The sequence below is a fragment of the Ochlerotatus camptorhynchus genome, unplaced genomic scaffold (genome assembly GCF_037179485.1).
Source record: "Ochlerotatus camptorhynchus isolate MF236.1 unplaced genomic scaffold, CSIRO-AGI_Acam_v1.1 ptg000433l, whole genome shotgun sequence".
In the NCBI taxonomy this organism is placed as follows: domain Eukaryota; kingdom Metazoa; phylum Arthropoda; class Insecta; order Diptera; family Culicidae; genus Ochlerotatus; species Ochlerotatus camptorhynchus.
Window position 1 is genome coordinate 643624 of NW_027040919.1, and position 19994 is coordinate 663617.

A 19994-nucleotide genomic window follows, 5' to 3' on the forward strand; every position below is an offset into this window, starting at 1 on the left:
AAACTTAATTTTTGCTCGGCTACGTGCAATTCCGATAAAAGCAACTTGTAAAATAAGATAAATGATAACCACCTATGTTTTAACGTAAATCGAACGTAAAGTATATATTATGTTCCCGCCATAGGAAATGTGGAATATCATCCGGACCACATAAGTCCCCGTTGCCCAGTGCTAGCGAGTTGATTTTGAAAACTATACACTTACCGCCGCCGTAGGTTGACTATTCCCGGTGGAGCTCGAGCCAAACTCGAACATCTTCTTTGACTGGGGTTCATCTCCGGTGGCAGTGGCGGCTGATGCGCCGCCGCCAAATGGACTGCTTGATCCAAATGCCGGGGGAGCAGCACCGAACACGGGGGCCGCCGATGAGCTTGACGCAGCTCCGAATGCCGGCACCGACGGCGCCGTTGTTTGCCCGAAGATCGATCCAGAAGCACTTCCGGCTGGGGCGGGTGATGTCGTTCCAAAAGTACTAGAGCCAAACGTTGGCGTCGAGTTGGTAGCATTGCCAGTCGCTGACCCGAAGCTGCCAAATGTGGGAGTATTGGTAGATGTGCTACCGAAAATGGGGTTGGCAGAAGCTGCCGCTGCAGCTGTAGTGCCAAACACTGGAGTAGCGTTGGTCGCCAGGGATGAATTGCTTTTGCTAGCGCCAAACGTAAATGCAGACGTGGTGGATTCGGCAGGTTTTGGTGTCACGGTGGAAGCTGCCGCTCCGCCGAAATTGAATCCTGCAGTAGTCGTTGCACTGCCGAAGATTGAGCTCCCTGTAGCCGCAGTAGCAGTCGAGCTAGCTGTTGCAGCAGAAGCTGCTGCTCCAAATGTACCGAACGTGGGTTTATCGGAGGATGCCGTGGCTGCTGCACCGAAGGTCGGCACTACCTTGTTGGTCGGTTGACTGCTCTGGCCGAAAACGAAGCTTGATGCTGCTGGCGCTAACGGGGCCGTACCGGTAGTGGTTTTAGTAGTACTGGTTTCTGCAGGTTTGGATGCATTCGATCCGAAAGAGAAAGCTGACGTAGCTGTGGTTGCCGCGCTAGAGGATGTTGTCGAACTAGTAGCAGCTGCAGAAGGTGATCCGGTTGCAGCGGCCCCAAAGCTAAAACTAGGGGTAATCGAAGGTCCGGCTGGTTTTTGAACACCTGCAATGAATAAATGGTCAAACCCTGAATAATTAATAAAGTACATACAGCTTACCACCAAATATAGGAACACTGGAAGTACCGGCGGTACTGGCGGAAAAGGCCGATGGCTTTGTTTCGACTGTTGGCACTGTCGTTGCAGTAGCCGTCGAACTTGTGGTCGAAGCAGATGGAGCTGCAGATTTTGAAGAACCGAAGGAAAACATTCCGCTTCCAACGATGGCTGGCTTGCTTTCTTCACTCTTAGCTGTTGCTGCTGCCGCTGCAGGTGATCCAAAGCCAAACGAAGAACTAGCGGGCGCTGTAAGTGTAGAACTTGCTGTTGTAGCCCCGGCAGCCAATGAACCGAAAGTAACCGCTGATTTCTTCTGTTCTGTTGCTGAGTTGGTACTGCTCGTCGTGGACGTAGTGCTGGGCGTGACGACAGCTGCAGGTTGTCCAAACGAGAAACCTGTGCTTTTTGCTGTTTCTGCAGATTTGCTGGCGGCTGAACCGAAACTGAATCCACTGGTTGTCGTCGTGGAAGTGACCGTTTCGGAACTCTTCGTCGGATCGGACGTTGCAGATTTGGAACCAAAACTGAACCCACCGGATCCGAAAGATGCCGCTGGTGTGGATTGCTCCTTTTTCCCACTTGTCTTAGAGCTATCCGTAGTGTCAGAAGAAGCGGCATTTTTAATACCGAAGCTTAATCCACTCCCCGTACCGAGGGCTGCCGTCGTGGCTGCAGCAGCCGTACTTCCACTACTTCCAAAGCTAAATTTGGGCTTATCTTCCGAGCTGGTCGCACTTGTCGTGGACGTCACTGAACCGAAGCTAAATCCTGTACTGGTTGATGCTGTGGCACTGGCCGACGAACTAGCCGGTACGCCGAAAGAAAACCCCGTCGTATTGGAAGCTTCCTTTCCGTCTGAATCCTGAGGCACTCCGAAGCTAAACTTTGCCGCGGCGGAGGATGGTTTGCTTCCGAAAGAGAAGGATGGTGCATTCTCCGGAGTCGAGCCTGGTTTGGCCTGTTCACAACAAGCGCACTTTGATCGGGAAGCTTCATTCCGAGTCATACAGGCGCTGCATTCCCACTTGTTGGCTGATTGTTGCGCGACAAGTGCTTTGAAGCCCTGATCCGAACTGCTGCCAGTCGGCATTGAGAACATCGACTTTACGGAAGCGGGAACGGCGGCCGCTGACGCTGCTGCCACGACTCCCGGTTTTGCTTTCTCACAGCACGCGCACTTGAGCTGATCGGAATTATTTCGTGTCATACAATCGGAACATTCCCACTTGGCCGACTGCTGAGCGACGAGCGCCTTGAATCCGGAATCAGTCATTGTTGCTGGAGGAGCAGTCTTGCTCGATGCCACCGGAGATGCACCGAACGAAAAACTACTCTTAGGCGCTTCCGGTTTCGATCCCGGTTTTGGACTCTCGCAAGCCACACATTTGGTCTTTTCCGGATCGTTTCGTACCATACAGGCATCACATTCCCATTTGTTAGAGCTGGTTAGCTTGAAGGCGTTACCGAAACCAGAGGTAGTACCGTTACCAACGGCTGGAGCCACCGGTTTGGCCAATGCTTGCAAACAGCTTCCAGATTTCAACTCCGTAACGACTGGACTGCTTTTCAGAGCGTCCAAACAGCTACCACTTTTCAGTGGTAATGGAGTTTTAAGAGTTGAAGGACTTGTTGGGATCGCTGCAGGGGCTAGAGTTTTTGGTTTGGCCATTTCCGGATTGAATTGGAATCCTCCCAGCTTGAGGGAAGTGATCGGTGTTGAACTACTGCCCTTACCAGCTCCAATCGGTTCCGGATCACTGAATCTAAAGTCGTTTTTGGCCTTGGAGATCAAGACGGCCGCTGCGTTAGCCGTTACGTTAAGCTTCGCAGGTGATGAGAATTTATACACGTTGTTATTCTTGGCTTTAACGGAGCCATCCGTGGTAGCTGAAGTTGTCACCGGTTTGGTTTTGGGATTTTCGGATGGCTTTGATGACGACACCGTCGACGATATTGGCAACTTGATGTCAAATTTAGGAACTGATTTCAAACCAGCCAGCTGCACTTCCGGCAGGTTCACTTGTGGCACTGGAGCTTTGTTGCCGCGATCCGAGTGGGATTCCTCCCGGATTCGGTGCAACTTGTTGCGCATCTTGCTGGTATGTTTCACATTGTTGTTGCTGTCGTCCGCTTCGGCATTCGGCAGTTTGTAATGTGTCGGTTCGTTGAGCACCGTACTGCCACTGGATTCGGTTGCCATCCGCCGAACGGACTCGGTATTGGTTTGGAGACGTTTCATTTGCAATAGTTGAGACATGGTGGGGATCTGTAGTTCTGTTGTTGGTGGCTTGTTGATGGAGGAGGTGGAACTGCCGATGCCGGTGGCACTCTGCGGTCTAGTGTAAGGTGTTCGAGGACTAGACATTCGTATGCTACGGTTCATGCTGAGATCTTCTTCGTTAAACCGCTTGCGTGCCTGAACCAGTCCAGGAACTTTGGCCGATGCCAGCGTGCTATTCAAGCTCAGACTGCTACCCAGCTTTCGAGCTTCGTTTAACGGCCCGGAACATTGGTTCATAATTTCCAAAATTCTCTTGGCCGTATTGGAAAGGGCTGACGTATCGGATGCCAGGCTCGCATTGGAAGAGGAGAAATTCGACAACGAAGATGATGGTCTGATCTGAACCGGAACCCTCAATGCCTTTTGACGAGCGTCTCTGCGGCTACTATAAGCCGATGCCCCTCCGTACATTGTTCTTCCATTGTAGAATGGAGAATTCGCAAACAAACTGCTATTGGTGCTGCCCAGCGAAGAAGTGCTTCCATAAAGCGATGCGTTGAACGCTGGTCGTCCTGACTGGCCTGAGTTTTTCATCGAAAACAGGCTCTTTTCCGTTTCCAAATGCGATGAAAAGCACAAGTCTCCCGTCGAACCTCCGACCCTGATTCGCTTGCTCCGGCTGTTCCCCATGAACCCAGATAATCGTCTACTGCGCTCCATCTGGCCCTCCGTCTGACTCAGGTTCAGATTCGAGACGCTACTGCTCTCCGAAGCACTCTCGTTCATATTACCATTCGACAGAACGTTTCCCTCTCCATCTTCTTCCCTCCGAAGATCTTCACTGCTTCCTTCTTCCTCCTGTTGTTGCTGCTGCTGCGTCTGGGGAGGAAACTTTCGACCGAATATTGGAGCCGGGGGTTCCGAAGTGGAACGATCCGCTGCCATCGGTGGGATGTTCAAACGCTTCCGACTGCTAACCTCCCGAATGCTTTTACGATGCCGAATTGTTGTCGATATACTTTCGTTTGCTTGTTCCGATTCCTGATCTTGCTCCTCGGTGATGGGAGTCGTAAACGCACCGAAATTGTACGGTGCCGTTGCCCGGTTAGTGTAGCCAATCAGGCTAGTCCGCGTCAGTCGATTGAATGCACCTTGTGCCGTTGACGTTTGCTGTTGTTGTTGTTGTTGCTGCTGCTGTGGGGATGTGGAAGGTGTCGACGAGGAGAATGTGTTCCGGTACCGGGGAAGCTGAGCTGCCATCGGAAGCGAACTACGACGATCAATGGCGGAAATGTTGATACCACTCGGGCCCGGTACCGCGCTAAGATCTTCACTGAAATCCACCAGGGAAGTGTTCTGGGAGAAAAGGATACAAATTAAACCGGTAGGATGGAAAAAGAAGATGATGTCTACTCACAAATTCCTCCCCCAGGCGTTTCTTTTTCCGAGTCGGCGGAGCATGATCCTCATCCTCCTCCTCCTCGTCTTCAGCATATGAATTTTGCTGCGGTTGTTGACGCTGTTGGTCTGTGCCTTGTTCTTCCATCTCGTTCGAGCTGAATTCCCTAAGACGGTCGCCCCTTCTCAATAGATTTCCATTCCGGCCTGCCGGTGTCCCGGAGCTTCCGCTATTGTTCTGCTCATTGCCACTGCTGCCTCCGGACGTGTCCCGTGGTCTCTTTGCTGGGGAGAACCACTTGGACAAAGCATCCGGCAGGATGCTCGACACTCGGGACCGGACCTTGTTGATGATAGACTGTGGGAAGAGGGATAGAAATGAGCAAAGAGTTAGTCATTTATCGCTATGATCGGGATTCAAGCATATTTCTTAAGATGTCTTCTATGACGGCATTAAAAACAAGTGCTTCATATGTAAAGAAGTAGAAGGTGAATTCCTGCTGACAAAATCGACAAAACCAGCAACAACAATTGCATAAGGAAGGGGGATAGCAAAGGATAGTTGACATGGCTGCATGTTGACAACAAGCAGTGGAAATGCATGTACAGCTTCAACCTAACCAAAGGGAAAATTGAATGCATTTTTTTCAGTCTAGTAATTACTTGAGATTTTCATGGAAAAACATAATTGATGGGAATTTTGTTCAGTGTGTCGTCTCGACGAAAATAGAGCATGAATAGATGCAATAGATTAGAATCAAGAAATTGAATGGATGTGAGGGGTGTTAAAATTTTTCACGATTATTGAATCTTGAATGTGGAGGGGCTTTAGATAAAACTTATGATGTTCTACTCAGTTAGCAAAAATGGTCGCTCTAAGGCCACCGAGCCCCTCATATCACATTAAACAATCTACGATCGCGTTGTTGTTGCAACCATTCAAACCCGACCCCAGATGTGTAGAAAGGTGAAAAATCTTCTGCAACAATATTAACCAACGCTCACAGATCAAGTGTAGAAAACGGTTACAAAGGGTTGGTATCGATGGATCACTAGGTTCCGGTTAATATTCCCAGCTGTATTTGGGCGGGAATTTGATTCGCAATATTATCGCACAGAAAGTCTATCAGCCTGTCGGTGACTCCCTTCACCACTAGCTCTTCCTTCCAAACCCTTGACCAACACCAGCGACGAGTGACCTGCACGTTAAATTCCTTTTCCTAATGTTTGACGTAGGGGATTCGTTATCCGGTGAGGCTTTTCCGGGGCTTTGATCAGCAGTTCGAACGGAATCAACAGTGGCTTCGTGTCCGTTCCGCACCTTCCATGCTACCACACACCGACACCTGGTTGCTCTTCTCCGTTGGAATCGATCGGTTTGAATCAGGAAAGTGGATGGGCGTTGCCGTCTCTTACATGATGCGCGGGAATCCAATCGATCCATCCCTTCATCCTTGGCCTTCAGCACATCTGCCATTTTACCGACGAAGAACTTATCAAAACCGGTGGGGATCTTTATTAGTTTTGACACCGATTTTGACAGCTAATATTTGTAGGTACTATTGATTCCTATGGAATACGTTTCAACTTTGGTCACGTCCTCTAGCTTCTGTCGATTGACCTTGAACGACTCAACATGCAAATCAATTTTTTTATCACCATGTTTGTTGTGGAGATCGTTGAAAACTGCTGTACGGCAGAGTGCTTCGCAGTTGACCTGAAAACTGCGAGAAACTGCAGGTCTTGCTTGACAATTTGTGTGTATGTAGAATGGATAAGTTTGGAATAGGAAGAATAGATAGAATGGATTGAAATTTTGTGCACGTTGAAAATTTTATGAGCGATTTGAGTTAAAATGGGATAATCCTGAACTATCGTTCCTCCTGGAAAAACCGTGTTTAAAGCGAAACTGAGTAAACGGAGCTCAGCTTCTACGACCGAGTACGGGTTCTAAATATAGGAAGACGCTGTGATATGGAGTCTAAGAAACACCAGCTGGCTTGAAGTCACCCAGAACTAGTATATTCTACCCAGGTAACAATTCTCGAGAAATTTACCAAAAGTCACGATCGAGAAAGATTTCGAGAGATACCGAACAAAAATTCTGAGGAAATTCTGAAGAAGCTTGTGAGAAAATTTGGAAGACACTTCCAGGGGAAGACCAGATAGTCAGTTTTAGGTGAATTCTGGAAAAGCGAAACGAAACTTCCGGGAAGAGTCGGACGCGAGAACAAACTCGAAATAAACGTCCAGAATAATTTGAAGAGAAAAAAAAACGTTCGGTTGAAGTTTGGATTTGAACAAATCATGATTTACAAGATCGATTCAAAGCTTGCTTTTTTTATAAATCTTATAGCAAAGGGATACTCTTTGAAGACTGCTATGGAAAAAAATCCGAGGTTGAAGAAATATTCTAGATTTTAAGAGAAATATTCAAGATATTAGAATGTTTGTTGTCAGAATTCGGTGAACAATAAAATATTGTAAGATTCCAATCAGATTCCCGGTTCTACCTGTTCGGTGGCCACCCTGCGAAAAGTTTTATCGTGCCAAATGTAAACAATAGCTTTGTTCAGTGAGAGCTAGAAACATACCTAGATAGAGGTGAAGTCTAGACTAACATTTGAAAAGGGCGTAACTCCAAAATGTAAACAAATCATATTTTGCCACATATAGAGCGAACAGTTCACAAACTACTCGATAAACACGAAAAAGTAGAAGAAAATATCACTTCAAATCATCAAACCGTTTCTTCTTACATGGCGTACTTCCAACTTTCAACTCTATGATGCATCTGGTTGTTACGCCTTGCACCAGAACAACGAATTATATTGTTTTAATATGCCAAAAGTACTGTTTCTGTAGTATCTAGTCACGCCCGATTCATTTGAAATGCATCCGATTGATATTTCACGTGTAAACGACGAACAAAAAGAAGACCAAAAAATCTCCGGGCGTAATTCCACTCTCACAAAATTTGCGAACGAAGAACCAAGGCGTAACAACAAACGAAAAATCCCGAGGGTGTACTTCCACGGCGTATCACCAGTGTTGGCAGTTCAAAGGGTGGAAGATCTGGGGGGTAACAACATGTAAGAAATTATCAGGACGTTTGATGTTTTCTTCTCAATTGCACGACAAAGAAAACTTTTTTTGAGTTTTCGGTGATGCATGATGATAGATTTCACTATTAACTATATGTAAAGCTTATAAAATCATCCAGAAAATGGAAAGTCGTGAAATAGGATTAATTTTTAGGTCTTTAAAATTCAGAAGCGATTTTCTCGATATGGTCATTTTGGAGTTACGCCCTTTCAAATGTTAGTCTAGAAGTGATCTCAAGTGGCTCTGTTCTTTTTAATTGTTGGTGGAGTGGTCTGTATTTTAATTATTTATCTACTTTAGAAACTGAACCGGTTATCCGTTCAGTTCTGTTGACGTAGTATGCAATTGGTATCAGTTTCACTGATTGTTATTGCCCCTGATTATACCCGCAATCTTTACTGTTCCATAAAATCTCCTCTCGTTTAATCTTATGCTATATAGTTGGCATAAACAACGAAATTGCTTACAAGCTTGTATACAACATTGCTAATTCGATATTGCGCTTCAATTTATATGAAAGTCGTGATTGTCGTGATCATTAACTTCTGTTAAATTTAAGGCGAATCAAACTTTGAGATTCTAGTACGAGAATGGGGTATGTCTATAGATATACTTGGGACCAATGGGCTAGTCAGTACTGAGCCAATTTAAAATCGTTAGTTTAGTATTGTTGGTAGTACCATAGAGGTAACCCTAAGACCAGAAGGTCCCGAAGAAACGTGTCGGTCAAACTTTCATAACGAATCAAAGTTAGTTTCCACCAGTTGATAGTACCGATGTGTTGTACTTCTTTAATCTAAAGCCGTAATTGACGTACTGAATTAAAGGGGTCCGAGCAAACGATCATTCAATAACGCAAAGTAATACCACCATCATCGGATAGAGAAGACAATCCCCCATCTGGGGTAATATTGATTGAGGTACACCGGGCAAGTGGAACCAGTGGCGTCCCGTAACCTCACTTTTTACCTGTGCAACAACTTTCAAAGCCAAATTTAAGGCCATATTCATACTAGAATCGGTTGAAAAATGCACTTAATCTTCTACATTCAAAGTGTTTTTATGTTACTTCATACACGAAGTTTGCAATTTTCAGAGTTGGTTGGAAATGCTATCTAACATGAAGCTTTAGTGTGATAATTTATTAGCTAGAGAATGATCTTAGAAGAGGGTAGGTGGATAGTTCCGTTAGAGTACGGCAGTATGAAAATTGAATAGAAGTTGAAAATGAGCGAAGGGCCATTAATGCGACAGTACAAAGTCAAACGCACACCTTCTGCCTAACCCGTACGATGTACGCGGAAATTTGAACAATGTCTTCAAATCTACAGGCAAAAAGTGTGCGCCCGCCTTTGCTCATTACTGTCTGCGGCTGTGGAATAGTACTAGCGACGTTTCATCACTACCTCGTCATGACCAACGTGGTCATCTCAGAGAGAAAGCAGTAGGGTGGTTGTTGCGTGCTGCCCACGTAAACCAACAACATCATCGGGTGGGGCAAATTTCCCCTTTCCGATAGTTGTATTGGTTTGCGTGGGCGTACTTCGGTTCGCGTGTAAAGGGCCTTACAACATTTGTTTACAAAAGCTTTTGTGCTGTTATCAAATTTTACGCCTGATATGTAATAAGTGCTTGAAGCACATATTTTTAGAAATGGATCATCCAAAAATACCGTAACGCCTCGAAAAGATAGTAACTTGCATACGAATAGGACAGAATAAATTATTTAAATAGAGTGCAAGGTAGCTCTTTACAAGTAGCGGTAAGTAAAGTTAGTGAGTTCAAAATTGTTCAATACACCAAATAAATGGTCGCAGCGCTAAAGTACCCAACAGAAAATCCTCTTTATGGATAAAGTCATATGCATTCCATATACATGTAACTTAATATTTGTTTTATTCATTTATTTATTTTTGTAGTCCACTCAATTGATGATGAAACGAAGCATTATAGTCCTGAAAAATTATGTAAACATACTTCTTACAATTTCAGTTAGGTAATAAATATTGTTCGTTTTTGGAAAATCTGCTTGCAGTTATTTGGTATAGGGTAAACGCTTCTATAGTTGCATTACGTTAGAAGCGTTAGGTTCCTTTAGTTGTGTATGGAGACTCTATACACAACTATAGGAACCTAACGCTTTTAACGAACCCTACATCACTTTACACGGCGAAAAATTAGTTATTAGTTGGCTGGTTTCAGGTAATCATCACATCGCATTTGCATTAAGTAAGTTGCAAACATTCGTAGACGGGGTGGTACAAGCCCTAGACTATTACTTGAGAGTACTGCCACCTCCGTCCGTTACCGTTTTGACCGATAATTAGGATTGTTCTCGGCCTCTTAGATGGAAGTAGCAGTATCTTCAACAATCGAAAACTGTCCTGGCCATGTCCTTGCAACTGCTGGGGTTAGTTAGATTTATGTAATATTGATGCAAACTATCTCAAACTTTCTTGTAAATTTCTTTAATTTACTTATGATTATCAGCTGATGCCAGCAAAATAGGCCTATCTCAAGTAAATCTTTACATAATGTCATAAAAGAACAAATTCTGCTCTAAGTGCACGTCTTCCCCCGGAAGGGTGCTCATCTTGTCCGGGGTGTAAAAAAGTTACTTTTTTAATTCATATTGTAAATAGTCAAATGTTTTTACATTGAACTATATCAACCCTAGGGAGCCAGAGAAGACGTCGAAAAACTGTGACAGACAATATTTGAATGTATTCATTGTGATTATCTATATATATATATAAATGAATTTCTGTCTGTCTGTTTAACCCTTATAGACTCGGAAACTACTGAGCCGATCGGCGTGATAATTTGTATGCAGGGTTTTTGGGGCCGAGAAAGGTTCTTATGATGATTCGAAACCCTACTCGGTTATGTAGATTTGCCAGGGACAGCCATGAGAAATCATCGAGAGAAGTAATTACAAAAGTTGTTACGCCCTAATTCCAGCTCTATCTAGATATATTAGAAGATTTCAGGAAAAAAAAAGCCTAAATCAACGAGGCGATTCAAATATGACGTCCACTCTTGAGGAGGGGGAGGAGGTCAAAGAATTTGTGACAATAATTATGGGAAAAAGCGTGACTGGTGGGGAGGGGCTAAACAAAATCGAAAATCTTGTGGATGTCATATCCGGAGTGACTCGGGATTTGGGCATAATTGCTTTTGTAAACAAACAACTCAAGCGCCGATTTCTTGCGAATAAAACATCACTATCGAAAACTAGTAACACAATCAGGTAGAGGTAGTTTGTTAACGAGTTCGAGCTGTTATACGCGAAAATTCGACGGTTGACATGTCTGTTTACAAAAGCTATTACGCCCAAATCTCAAATCACTCCGGATATTTGAATCGCCCGGAAAGTAAAACCAGGAACATCTCAAGCTTGCATTTTTTTTTCTTAATCGATCTTCAACGAATAAAAAGCACCAACAACAAAAAACACAACCACTGGCAACCTTGCGGCGCCGTTCACGAGCACCGTACAACCTCGCGTACGTCTGTTCGCTGCTAGTGTGTGCGTCGTCGATCACAGAAGACTAGCCTTTTTGGAAGAAGAAAACACGAGTAAGAAAACCCCGTCATTGAACATGAGCATGAGGAACAGCAAGAAGAAGAGTGCATGGAGGGAAGAAAATGCTGCTTAGATGCTGACCATGGACTGAGCCAAAGATTATGAACTACGAAATTATGCACATCAGTCACCAAACCTAATCACAAGATCGTTCAGTTTCTTACAATCCTATCCAACCAACAAAGAGAGAAGGGATCGGCACACTAAAGTGCCAAAATGCGTAGAAAAATGTGCTTTCGAATAAAAACTCACACTGTTGGGGTCATCGTCTAAATTGCTGTCAGTGCTGGTATTGAGCGCTGCTCCACTTGCTGCTGCTGCTGCGGTTGTAGCAGCCATTGGTGGCGATGATGATGGACTTCCCTCGTTACTCCTGGTGATTCTAGAATGATGCGCTTGAAACATATTACCGACTCGAATTCTTTGCCCTTTTTTATCGAAAGGATTCACTGAGATGCACTCTGGCTAGCACTTTTTCACTGTCGACATTTTCTGCGCTTTCAAAATTGATAATTTTTCCTCACTCCTCCAAAATACACACTCTATTTCCTTGCTTGCGGCCACACGCGAATTCGAAAAAAATCTTCCCTTTCTGCTTGGGCCGTCTCTTGGTAGCTTCTTATTCGGAACTGGAAACACAGCCGGTGCAGAAAACTCCTTCGCTTCTCGGTGGTTCCTGCTATCCGAAAAGTTTTTCCACACCGTAAACTCCCGACGGTGATGGGTTTTTCTTCGTTTTTCCACCTATAGAGTTCCAAATTTTCCGAGGAAAGTTTTCCTTTTTTTCACACACGCACACGCGACGACGACTTCGAAGACGAAACGACGACGACGAAGAACTCTGCGCTGTCAAACGCGGTCGGACGGACGGCTTTTTAGCTCTTGGCTGTTCCTTTGCTACCGGAGCGAGCGAGAGGGGCATTGAAAATTTCGCGAAAGATGCGAATGAAAAAGATGCGATGATACGGCCGAAGTCCAGCAGAGTGAGATAGGTAGCTAGTTTTGGTCGGTGCAAGGAAGATGGGTGTTCGAATGTTTCTGCTGTTCGGATTTATGCTACAGGAGGGCTGCCTGATGCGATTGCGGCGTGTTTCACGTGCTTTACTGGGCCAAAGCGACGCCCCGAGTCGAGTCGGTTAGATGTGGGGGGTGGCGTCGTGCATGCTTGTTCGATTGGGCGGTTGGCGAGGAACATGAGCCTTTATGTTGCATGATGTTTTTGGTCATGATACACAATGAGCAGTTTTGACATAATTTGGTCAAAAACAGATCATTAATAAATAAAAAAAAATTTCTGCTTGTCAGTCGTAATAGGGGCCACTTTTTCACCTGCAATAATTGCAAGAATTATTCTCACTTCGATTTTTTCGCCGAGCCCGGCAAAAAAGGTGCCAACATCTAGGTAAAACATTAAATTGCCGTGTGGCAAAGAAAAATTTACCACAAGTGTCAAATTTTGTCATACCTTCGGCTGGATTAATTTCCATATTTTTTTTAGCACCGGCAGATTTTTTTTAAATTTTGTTTTCTTGTGTAATTATAATCGATATAATTCTAATTATGAAGAAAATTAAAGAAGTAGGGAAAATGTATATAATGTCGGCCTAAGCGTCCCTAATTTGGGCCCAAACATAAATTCAGCAATCGACTAAATTTTCAACAGCAACCAAAAATATCCATTAGTACCGTCGCGTCCCAATGACGCGTTCATCTAGATACAATTGATAAATAGCGATGGACCCAATCTTATACCTTGTACAGACATACAAAATACCCTGTTGTACCAACAATCAATACGAAACTAACGATTTTAAATTGGCTCAGCACTTTAGTAGCCTATTGGTCCCAAGCAAACGATTAACGTACCCTATTCTAGTTGAAATTCTATTACTACACTATGTTTGTTTTGATTCGCTATGAAAGTTTGACAGATAACATCAGGGGTGTGTGGATTCATGCAGAACATGCAGGGGTGAGTGAAATAGCTTGGGACTGCTTGGGACCGTTGTTCTGGTACTGAGTGAGCCAAAAATAATAATGATTTTCTTCGGGACCCAGTGGTCTTAGAGTTACCTCTATGGTAGTACTAGAGTTTCGACTTCACCTTTTGAGGCGTCTAAAATTTTTAAAGCCTGCAAAATATCCTGCACTTGAAGTTGATTGAGGCCAATGTCCTTGAAAATTCTGGAAAAAATGCCAAATAATCGCGGTCGCCATCTTCTTCAGAAAATGTCGTATAGATTTCTTGAAAAAATTTTGCAAATAGATTGCAGTTTTTTTCCTAGCTATCACCAACATTTTCGTCGAGATGCATTATTGATGCATTGTGCGATCGTGTGAGAATTATTGAGGGTATATTTAATTTGAAGAAATTCCACTTATTTCTCAAAATAATAGAAACCGAAAAATTTCCAAAAATTCTTGTTTATTCTCTAGATTGCTGCAATTTTTCCGCATGAGCATTTGAAACGATCATCAGAACATCTCTTCAAACGTAAAATAACTATTTTCGTGGTGTTATTAGATATCAAGCTGAAGAGATGAACTAGCCTAAGGCTAAAAATCTCTTAAATAAAGTCTTAAAAAAAAGATATCAAGCTGAACAATGCATTAGGTCCTAAGTAACATTGACAGATTCTCTTCGTCGACTTTTTCTTTGCATCCTCACGGCCATGCGTCGCCCATACTTAATGTTGAGACTCGAGTTATCACCACAAACGAAGTGACAGACGACTAACGGGCGAAGAAATTCATTAAAATAATGTGGTTCACTGTAATAGAATTTTCTTGGAAGCTTGTGCCATCATCCACCAGATGGGTTAGTTTTTTTGTTTTGATTTGAACAAAGTTGATTTTGTGTACAATGATTCTTTGACAGTGTGCAAAGAGTGCGTATCATTTTGTCATTTTTTTATGCATTTCAGTTTTGAGTAGAGTGAAAGAGATAGAACCAAAATATTCTAGTACATTTGGTGAAAATGCTAGTTCAATCCAATAGTAGTGTTGCCATGTGGTACAATCCAGTTGTAGTGGTGTTGCCATGTAGTACACTGAAAAATTGCAATAGAAGGTTAGTCACCAAAGTTTTCGAGCCGCTCCGTCTGTCACTTTGTTTGTGGTTATCACTTTGTGCGATGGATGAGTAAACTGAACTAAAATTTGGGTTGACCTTATTGACCGTGTATTCAAATGAACTGTCAAATCAGTTCAAAACAAACAAGACAAAACAACGGAAATCAATCGAGTTGTTTGGTCAATGTGGTAAAATTTGAACACTGCTTTCCCTGCATCCGTTCTTCCAGGAATTCGAAAAGCCTCCGGGGGGAAGTGGTCGGAACATAACTGTTTCGTTGCAAGCGCTTGGACTCCAAGTAAGAAGAAAATCTCCTGTAGTTCGGGCATCCTTAGGAAAATTGTGAATAGATTTTCGCTTGGTAACACCAACAATCAATACGAAACTAACGATTTAAAATTGGCTCACTACTTGACTAGTCTATTGGTCCCAAGCAAACGATTAACGTACCCCATTCTAGTCGTAATTCTAGTACTACGCAATGTTTGTTTTGATTCGCTATGAAAGTTTGACAGATGAAATGAGAGGTTATATGTTTTTCCTATGTTTCAAGGGGTGAATCGATTAGCTTGGGATCGAAGAGAGTACCAGCAACAATCAATACGAAACTAACGATTTTAATTTGGCTCACTACTTGACTAGCCTATTGGTCCCAAGCAAACGATTAACGTATCCCATTCTAGTCGAAATTCTAGTACTACACAGCAAAAAAAGTTGTTGAATATAACATCGAAACTGCTGCAACCAGCTCAATCCATCGGTTGTGTAATATCACATTGTACGATGTACATCGATTTTGCGAACAAAATTACATCCATTGCATCCATTGATGTAATATTGTATCTGCTTTTTGCTATAGAGCGGTTCCACGAACAAGTGGGAAATTTTTCCAGTTTTTATTTTTTGTATTTTTTGATTTGCATGAAACCTTGCATACAAGTTTTTGGGGAAGAAAAACGCCGTTTTGCATACTTGGTTCGCCATTTTGAATCTAGCCTTACTTATGAGAAGGGCCTATGAAAAATGCACATGATATCTTCAAAAAATTGTATCTCGGAAACGGTTTGTCCGATTGGTTTGGTGTCTTGGGCGAAGTTTTAGACAATTGTTAGTGTTATATGGAAAAAATATGCACGGTAAAAAAAAAAGTTTGGTATTTGTGTTTTGAACTAAAATATAAATTTTCCCTTTAAAGTGACATGTCAATAATTTTTTTATTATCCTTATGTTATAGCTGACTAAAAATGATATCTAATGCACAGTAGGTTGTTCTGGAGAAAAATAGGTTACAATGAAAAAAATTGTTTTTTAAAAAAATACAATTTTCAAAAAAGCTATTAGGAAAAGTCAAAAAAGTTTGTAACCCTAATTTTATGAAAGTACATCAAATTTGCAAACAAAAAGTACTTCGGTAACATTTTTCTAAGATGCACCGTTTAGAAGATATTACTGATTTAATATTGTTTTTTTTTGATAACTTAATAAGTTTTGGCCCTTTTCGGATGTACTCCGTGTTTTTCCAGTTTCAAAAGTATTTTTTTCGGAAAGATTGGAAAATTTTGAGTTAAAATGACACTGACAGCTTAAAGATTCGAGTGAAATTCTCTGCCTTAAAAGTATTTTGAAAAACAAGTTACAAAATCCCACTATCAGGAACAATGATTTCTTCAAATGATTTTTGGTGCGTTGTGCTGAAAACGTGCTAACAAGTATTAGATACAGGTAATCAGATACCAGTTAGCTGTACTACGTACAGTTGGTGATTGTAAACATGGTCTTTGTTGGAACTAGTCCACCATGGCCACGCTGGCCATAACGAGGCTAGCTCCGTCGTTGACCGTTCCTTAATAATAAATAAAAAGAACGCAGGAGTGGGCTGCCGACTGATACAATCAACAACCGCCGCACTCTTTATTCATTCCAGGTATATACAATTTACAATCTTCTTCAATAACAATATACCTACGCCAGCAAATCTACCTCGCTCCAGCTCTCCAAACTCGTACCTGAAGGTTCGACGATACCTGAGCGTTCAACTCTACCTATCTTCCAACAGTCTTTACCCAGCATTCTATGATTTCTACCCGTGAGCTGTATAATAATGTCTGACTCGGTTCTGAATTCATCCAGTATCTACTAGGGAAAACCAAACAGTAAATGCAGAAAGGTTGCTAGTAGCATAGTGATTATAGTAATTTCAGCTCATAATCCTGTGTTTTTGAACGAGATCCAGTGTTGTTTGATAACATAATAATTGTAAAGGAAAGTGTAACACGTTTTGGTGCAAAGGTAAGTTTTAAATACACATTTTAATTATATGTTTTGTGATATTTTCGTACAAAACTAACAATTGGAAAATATTTTCTATGTTACAGATTACAAAATGAGTAAAATAAGATGTATTCGCCCATTCAAAGACATTCAGTGTTCGAAAGAGCTGCGATATCTCACGGATGGTATCATCCAAAAACTAAAATCAATTGGATTTTCCAAGGTATCCACACTGAACACCAAGGATTTTCGTGTTTGTTCGTCTTGCCGTCTACATATTGATTCAAGAGCTCACCCAAAACGAGGAACAAAGCGTAGCCGACGGCTCAAGGATGCCAACTGTTCAGACCATACCTGATGTACCTGATTCGCAAAGCTATGAAAGTTTGGTCACGATACCATCAGAGTCAACGCTAAGCACAATTAAATCAAATGAAGCCTTCACGATGCCTGTAGACGTCGAAATATTCAACCGAGGAATAGCAGCTATTCGTGTTTCGCCTATAGATTTAGGTAAGGTTAAAAATGTTCACTATCCTGAAAAAAAGTGCGCTGAAATCGTCGAAGGTGTACGAAGAAATCTTTTTAAGTTAGACGCTAAAACAGAAAAAGCAAACAAGTTTGATGAAGTCATAGAAAATATGAAAATTAAATTTTTAAATTCAGCCACAAGGCAAGAAAAACTATCAATTTTATCATTGTTGCCAAAATCATGGTCAGTACAAAAAATTGTAGACTAATTTAAAACCAGTAGAAATATGGCATCAGATGCAAGAAAGGAAAGAGATAATGTATTTGATTCATCTCAAGGTTCAAGCTCTGGAAAAGCTTTGAGTAATGAAACAAAAGAACTGGTTTTGAATTTTTTTGAGAACGATGATATAAGCCGTGCAATGCCAGGCCAAAGAGATTTTGTTAGCGTAAAGACAGGAAATAAGAGATTAGCTGTTCAGAAAAGATTGTTAATGATGACATTGAGAGAAGCTTTTAATCGCTTTAATGAAATGTACGTCAATGTAAAAATAGGGTTTTCATCATTTGCAAGCCTCCGGCCAAGGCAATGTAAACTATTGACTATCACAGGAACACATAATGTTTGCGTTTGCACTACGCATGAAAATGTCAATTTAATTCTACATAGCTTAAAAAAAATACAATGTCTTGAATGATCTAAAAACATTAACGAATAGATTACTTTGCGAAAATAAGACAACTCATTGCCATCTACGAAGATGTAAAAACTGCCCAGATACCTCAGTTTTAGAAGACAGTTTATTGAAACAACTGGAAGAAAACTTTGTTGAAAAGCTTTCATTCGAACAATGGGTTACCACTGACAGATGTGATTTAGAAACTATTGTAAAGCAAACCGATGAGTTTGTTTCATTTTTCAGCTCAAAATTAGAAAGTTTGATTCCGCATGATTTTGTAAAAACCGAACAATCCAATTTTTTGAAAACTACAAAACAAAACTTGCAAGATGGTAAATTTTTAGCTATTTGTGACTTTTCTGAAAATTACAGGTTCGTTTTGCAGGATGAAGTTCAATCACACCATTGGAACGTGCAACAGGCCACAATCCATCCTTTCGTAATATATTATACTGAAAATATGCAAATTAAACATTTTAGCTTCATTATAATTTCTGAAGAACTAAGACATGATTCAGTCGCTGTCAATTTGTTTATTGATAAAATGATAAACTTTTTACAAATTGATCAAAATAAAAACACAAAATTTTTTATTTTATGTCAGATGGTGCTGCTTCACAGTATAAAAACCGAAAAAACTTTTCTAGCCTTTGTAAATTTAAGTCAAAGTATGGTATTGACGCTGAATAGCATTTCTTCGCAACATCGCACGGAAAAGGTCCATGCGATGCTATTGGAGGTACGATAAAACGCATGGCTACCAGAGCAAGTTTAGCCAAAGAACGCGAACACCCGATAAAGACTGCAAGAGAGTTGTTTAATTGGGCAAACAAACGAAAAGAAGAAGAACTTACAAAGTTGTCATTTTGTTATTCTACTACAGAAGAATACGAAAATATGTCTTTGCAGCTAAATAATCAATATAATAATGCAAACACAATTCAAGGAACTCTAAAATTCCACTCATTTCTTCCTCTATCAGAAAATACAATAAAGGCAAAGCTTTATTCAAACTGTCCTGACAATGATGCCAAAATATTCAATATTGTTAAGAAAGTTGTGTAAACAATAATTTTATAAAAATACAGGAATAAAAATAAACTGATGATATCCAACATATAATGTTATTTTTTATTGCGCACAATCACCATCCCTGAAAAATAAGCTTAATTCGCTCTTTTGAATCTTGCTAATTGAGGAGCTTACATTTGCAGTTCTCAAAAAGGTCTATCTCGAAATCGAGTTGTCTCATCGGTTTGATGTCTATGGCGATGTTCGGCAATAGAGAGAAAATATGCACAGTATAAACACATCCAGTTTAAATGGATTAAACTGTTAGGCGATATGCAAGAGTTGAATGCACATTTTCAGCACAACGCACCAAAAATCACTTGAAGAAATCATTGTTCCTGATAGTGGGATTTTGTAACTTGTTTTTCAAAATACTTTTAAGGCAGAGAATTTCACTCGAATCTTTAAGCTGTCAGTGTCATTTTAACTCAAAATTTTCCAATCTTTCCGAAAAAAATACTTTTGAAACTGGAAAAAACACGGAGTACATCAGAAAAGAGCCAAAACTTATTAAGTTATAAAAAAAAAACAATATTAAATCAGTAATATCTTCTAAATGGTGCATCTTAGAAAAATGTTACCGAAGTACTTTTTGTTTGCAAATTTGATGTACTTTCATAAAATTAGGGTGACAAACTTTTTTGACTTTTCTTAATAGCTTTTTTGAAAATTGTATTTTTTTAAAAAAACAATTTTTTTCATCGTAACCTATTTTTCTCCAGAACAACCTACTGTGCACTAGATAGCATTTTCAGTCAGCTATAACATAAAGATAATAAAAAAATTGTTGACATGTCACTTTAAAGGGAAAATTTATATTTTAGTTCAAAACACAAATACCAAACTTTTTTTTTTACCGTGCATATTTTCTTCATATAACACCAACAATTGTCTAAAACTTTGCCCAAGACACCAAACCAA

The 19994-nt window shown here is 41.2% G+C and overlaps 1 protein-coding gene across 3 annotated transcripts in view; it reads right to left on the reverse strand.

The window, feature by feature from the left end:
* Nup153 (Nucleoporin 153kD) overlaps positions 1 to 12363 on the reverse strand; it is a 36779-nt gene extending 24416 nt beyond the window's left edge. For 2 of the 3 annotated variants that reach the window (XM_065234355.1, XM_065234354.1), the window contains exons 1-4: positions 11760 to 12362; positions 4836 to 5174; positions 1198 to 4774; positions 205 to 1142 (exon numbers count right to left, since the gene is read on the reverse strand). In XM_065234355.1, coding sequence (XP_065090427.1) covers positions 205 to 1142; positions 1198 to 4774; positions 4836 to 5174; positions 11760 to 11912 — 5007 coding nt within the window. In that variant the 5' untranslated portion in view covers positions 11913 to 12362. Of the gene's footprint in view, positions 1 to 204; positions 1143 to 1197; positions 4775 to 4835; positions 5175 to 11759 lie in introns of all 3 variants that reach the window. The other variant, XM_065234353.1, reaches the window with a different exon arrangement.
* Between the last annotated feature and the right edge of the window lie 7631 nt (positions 12364 to 19994).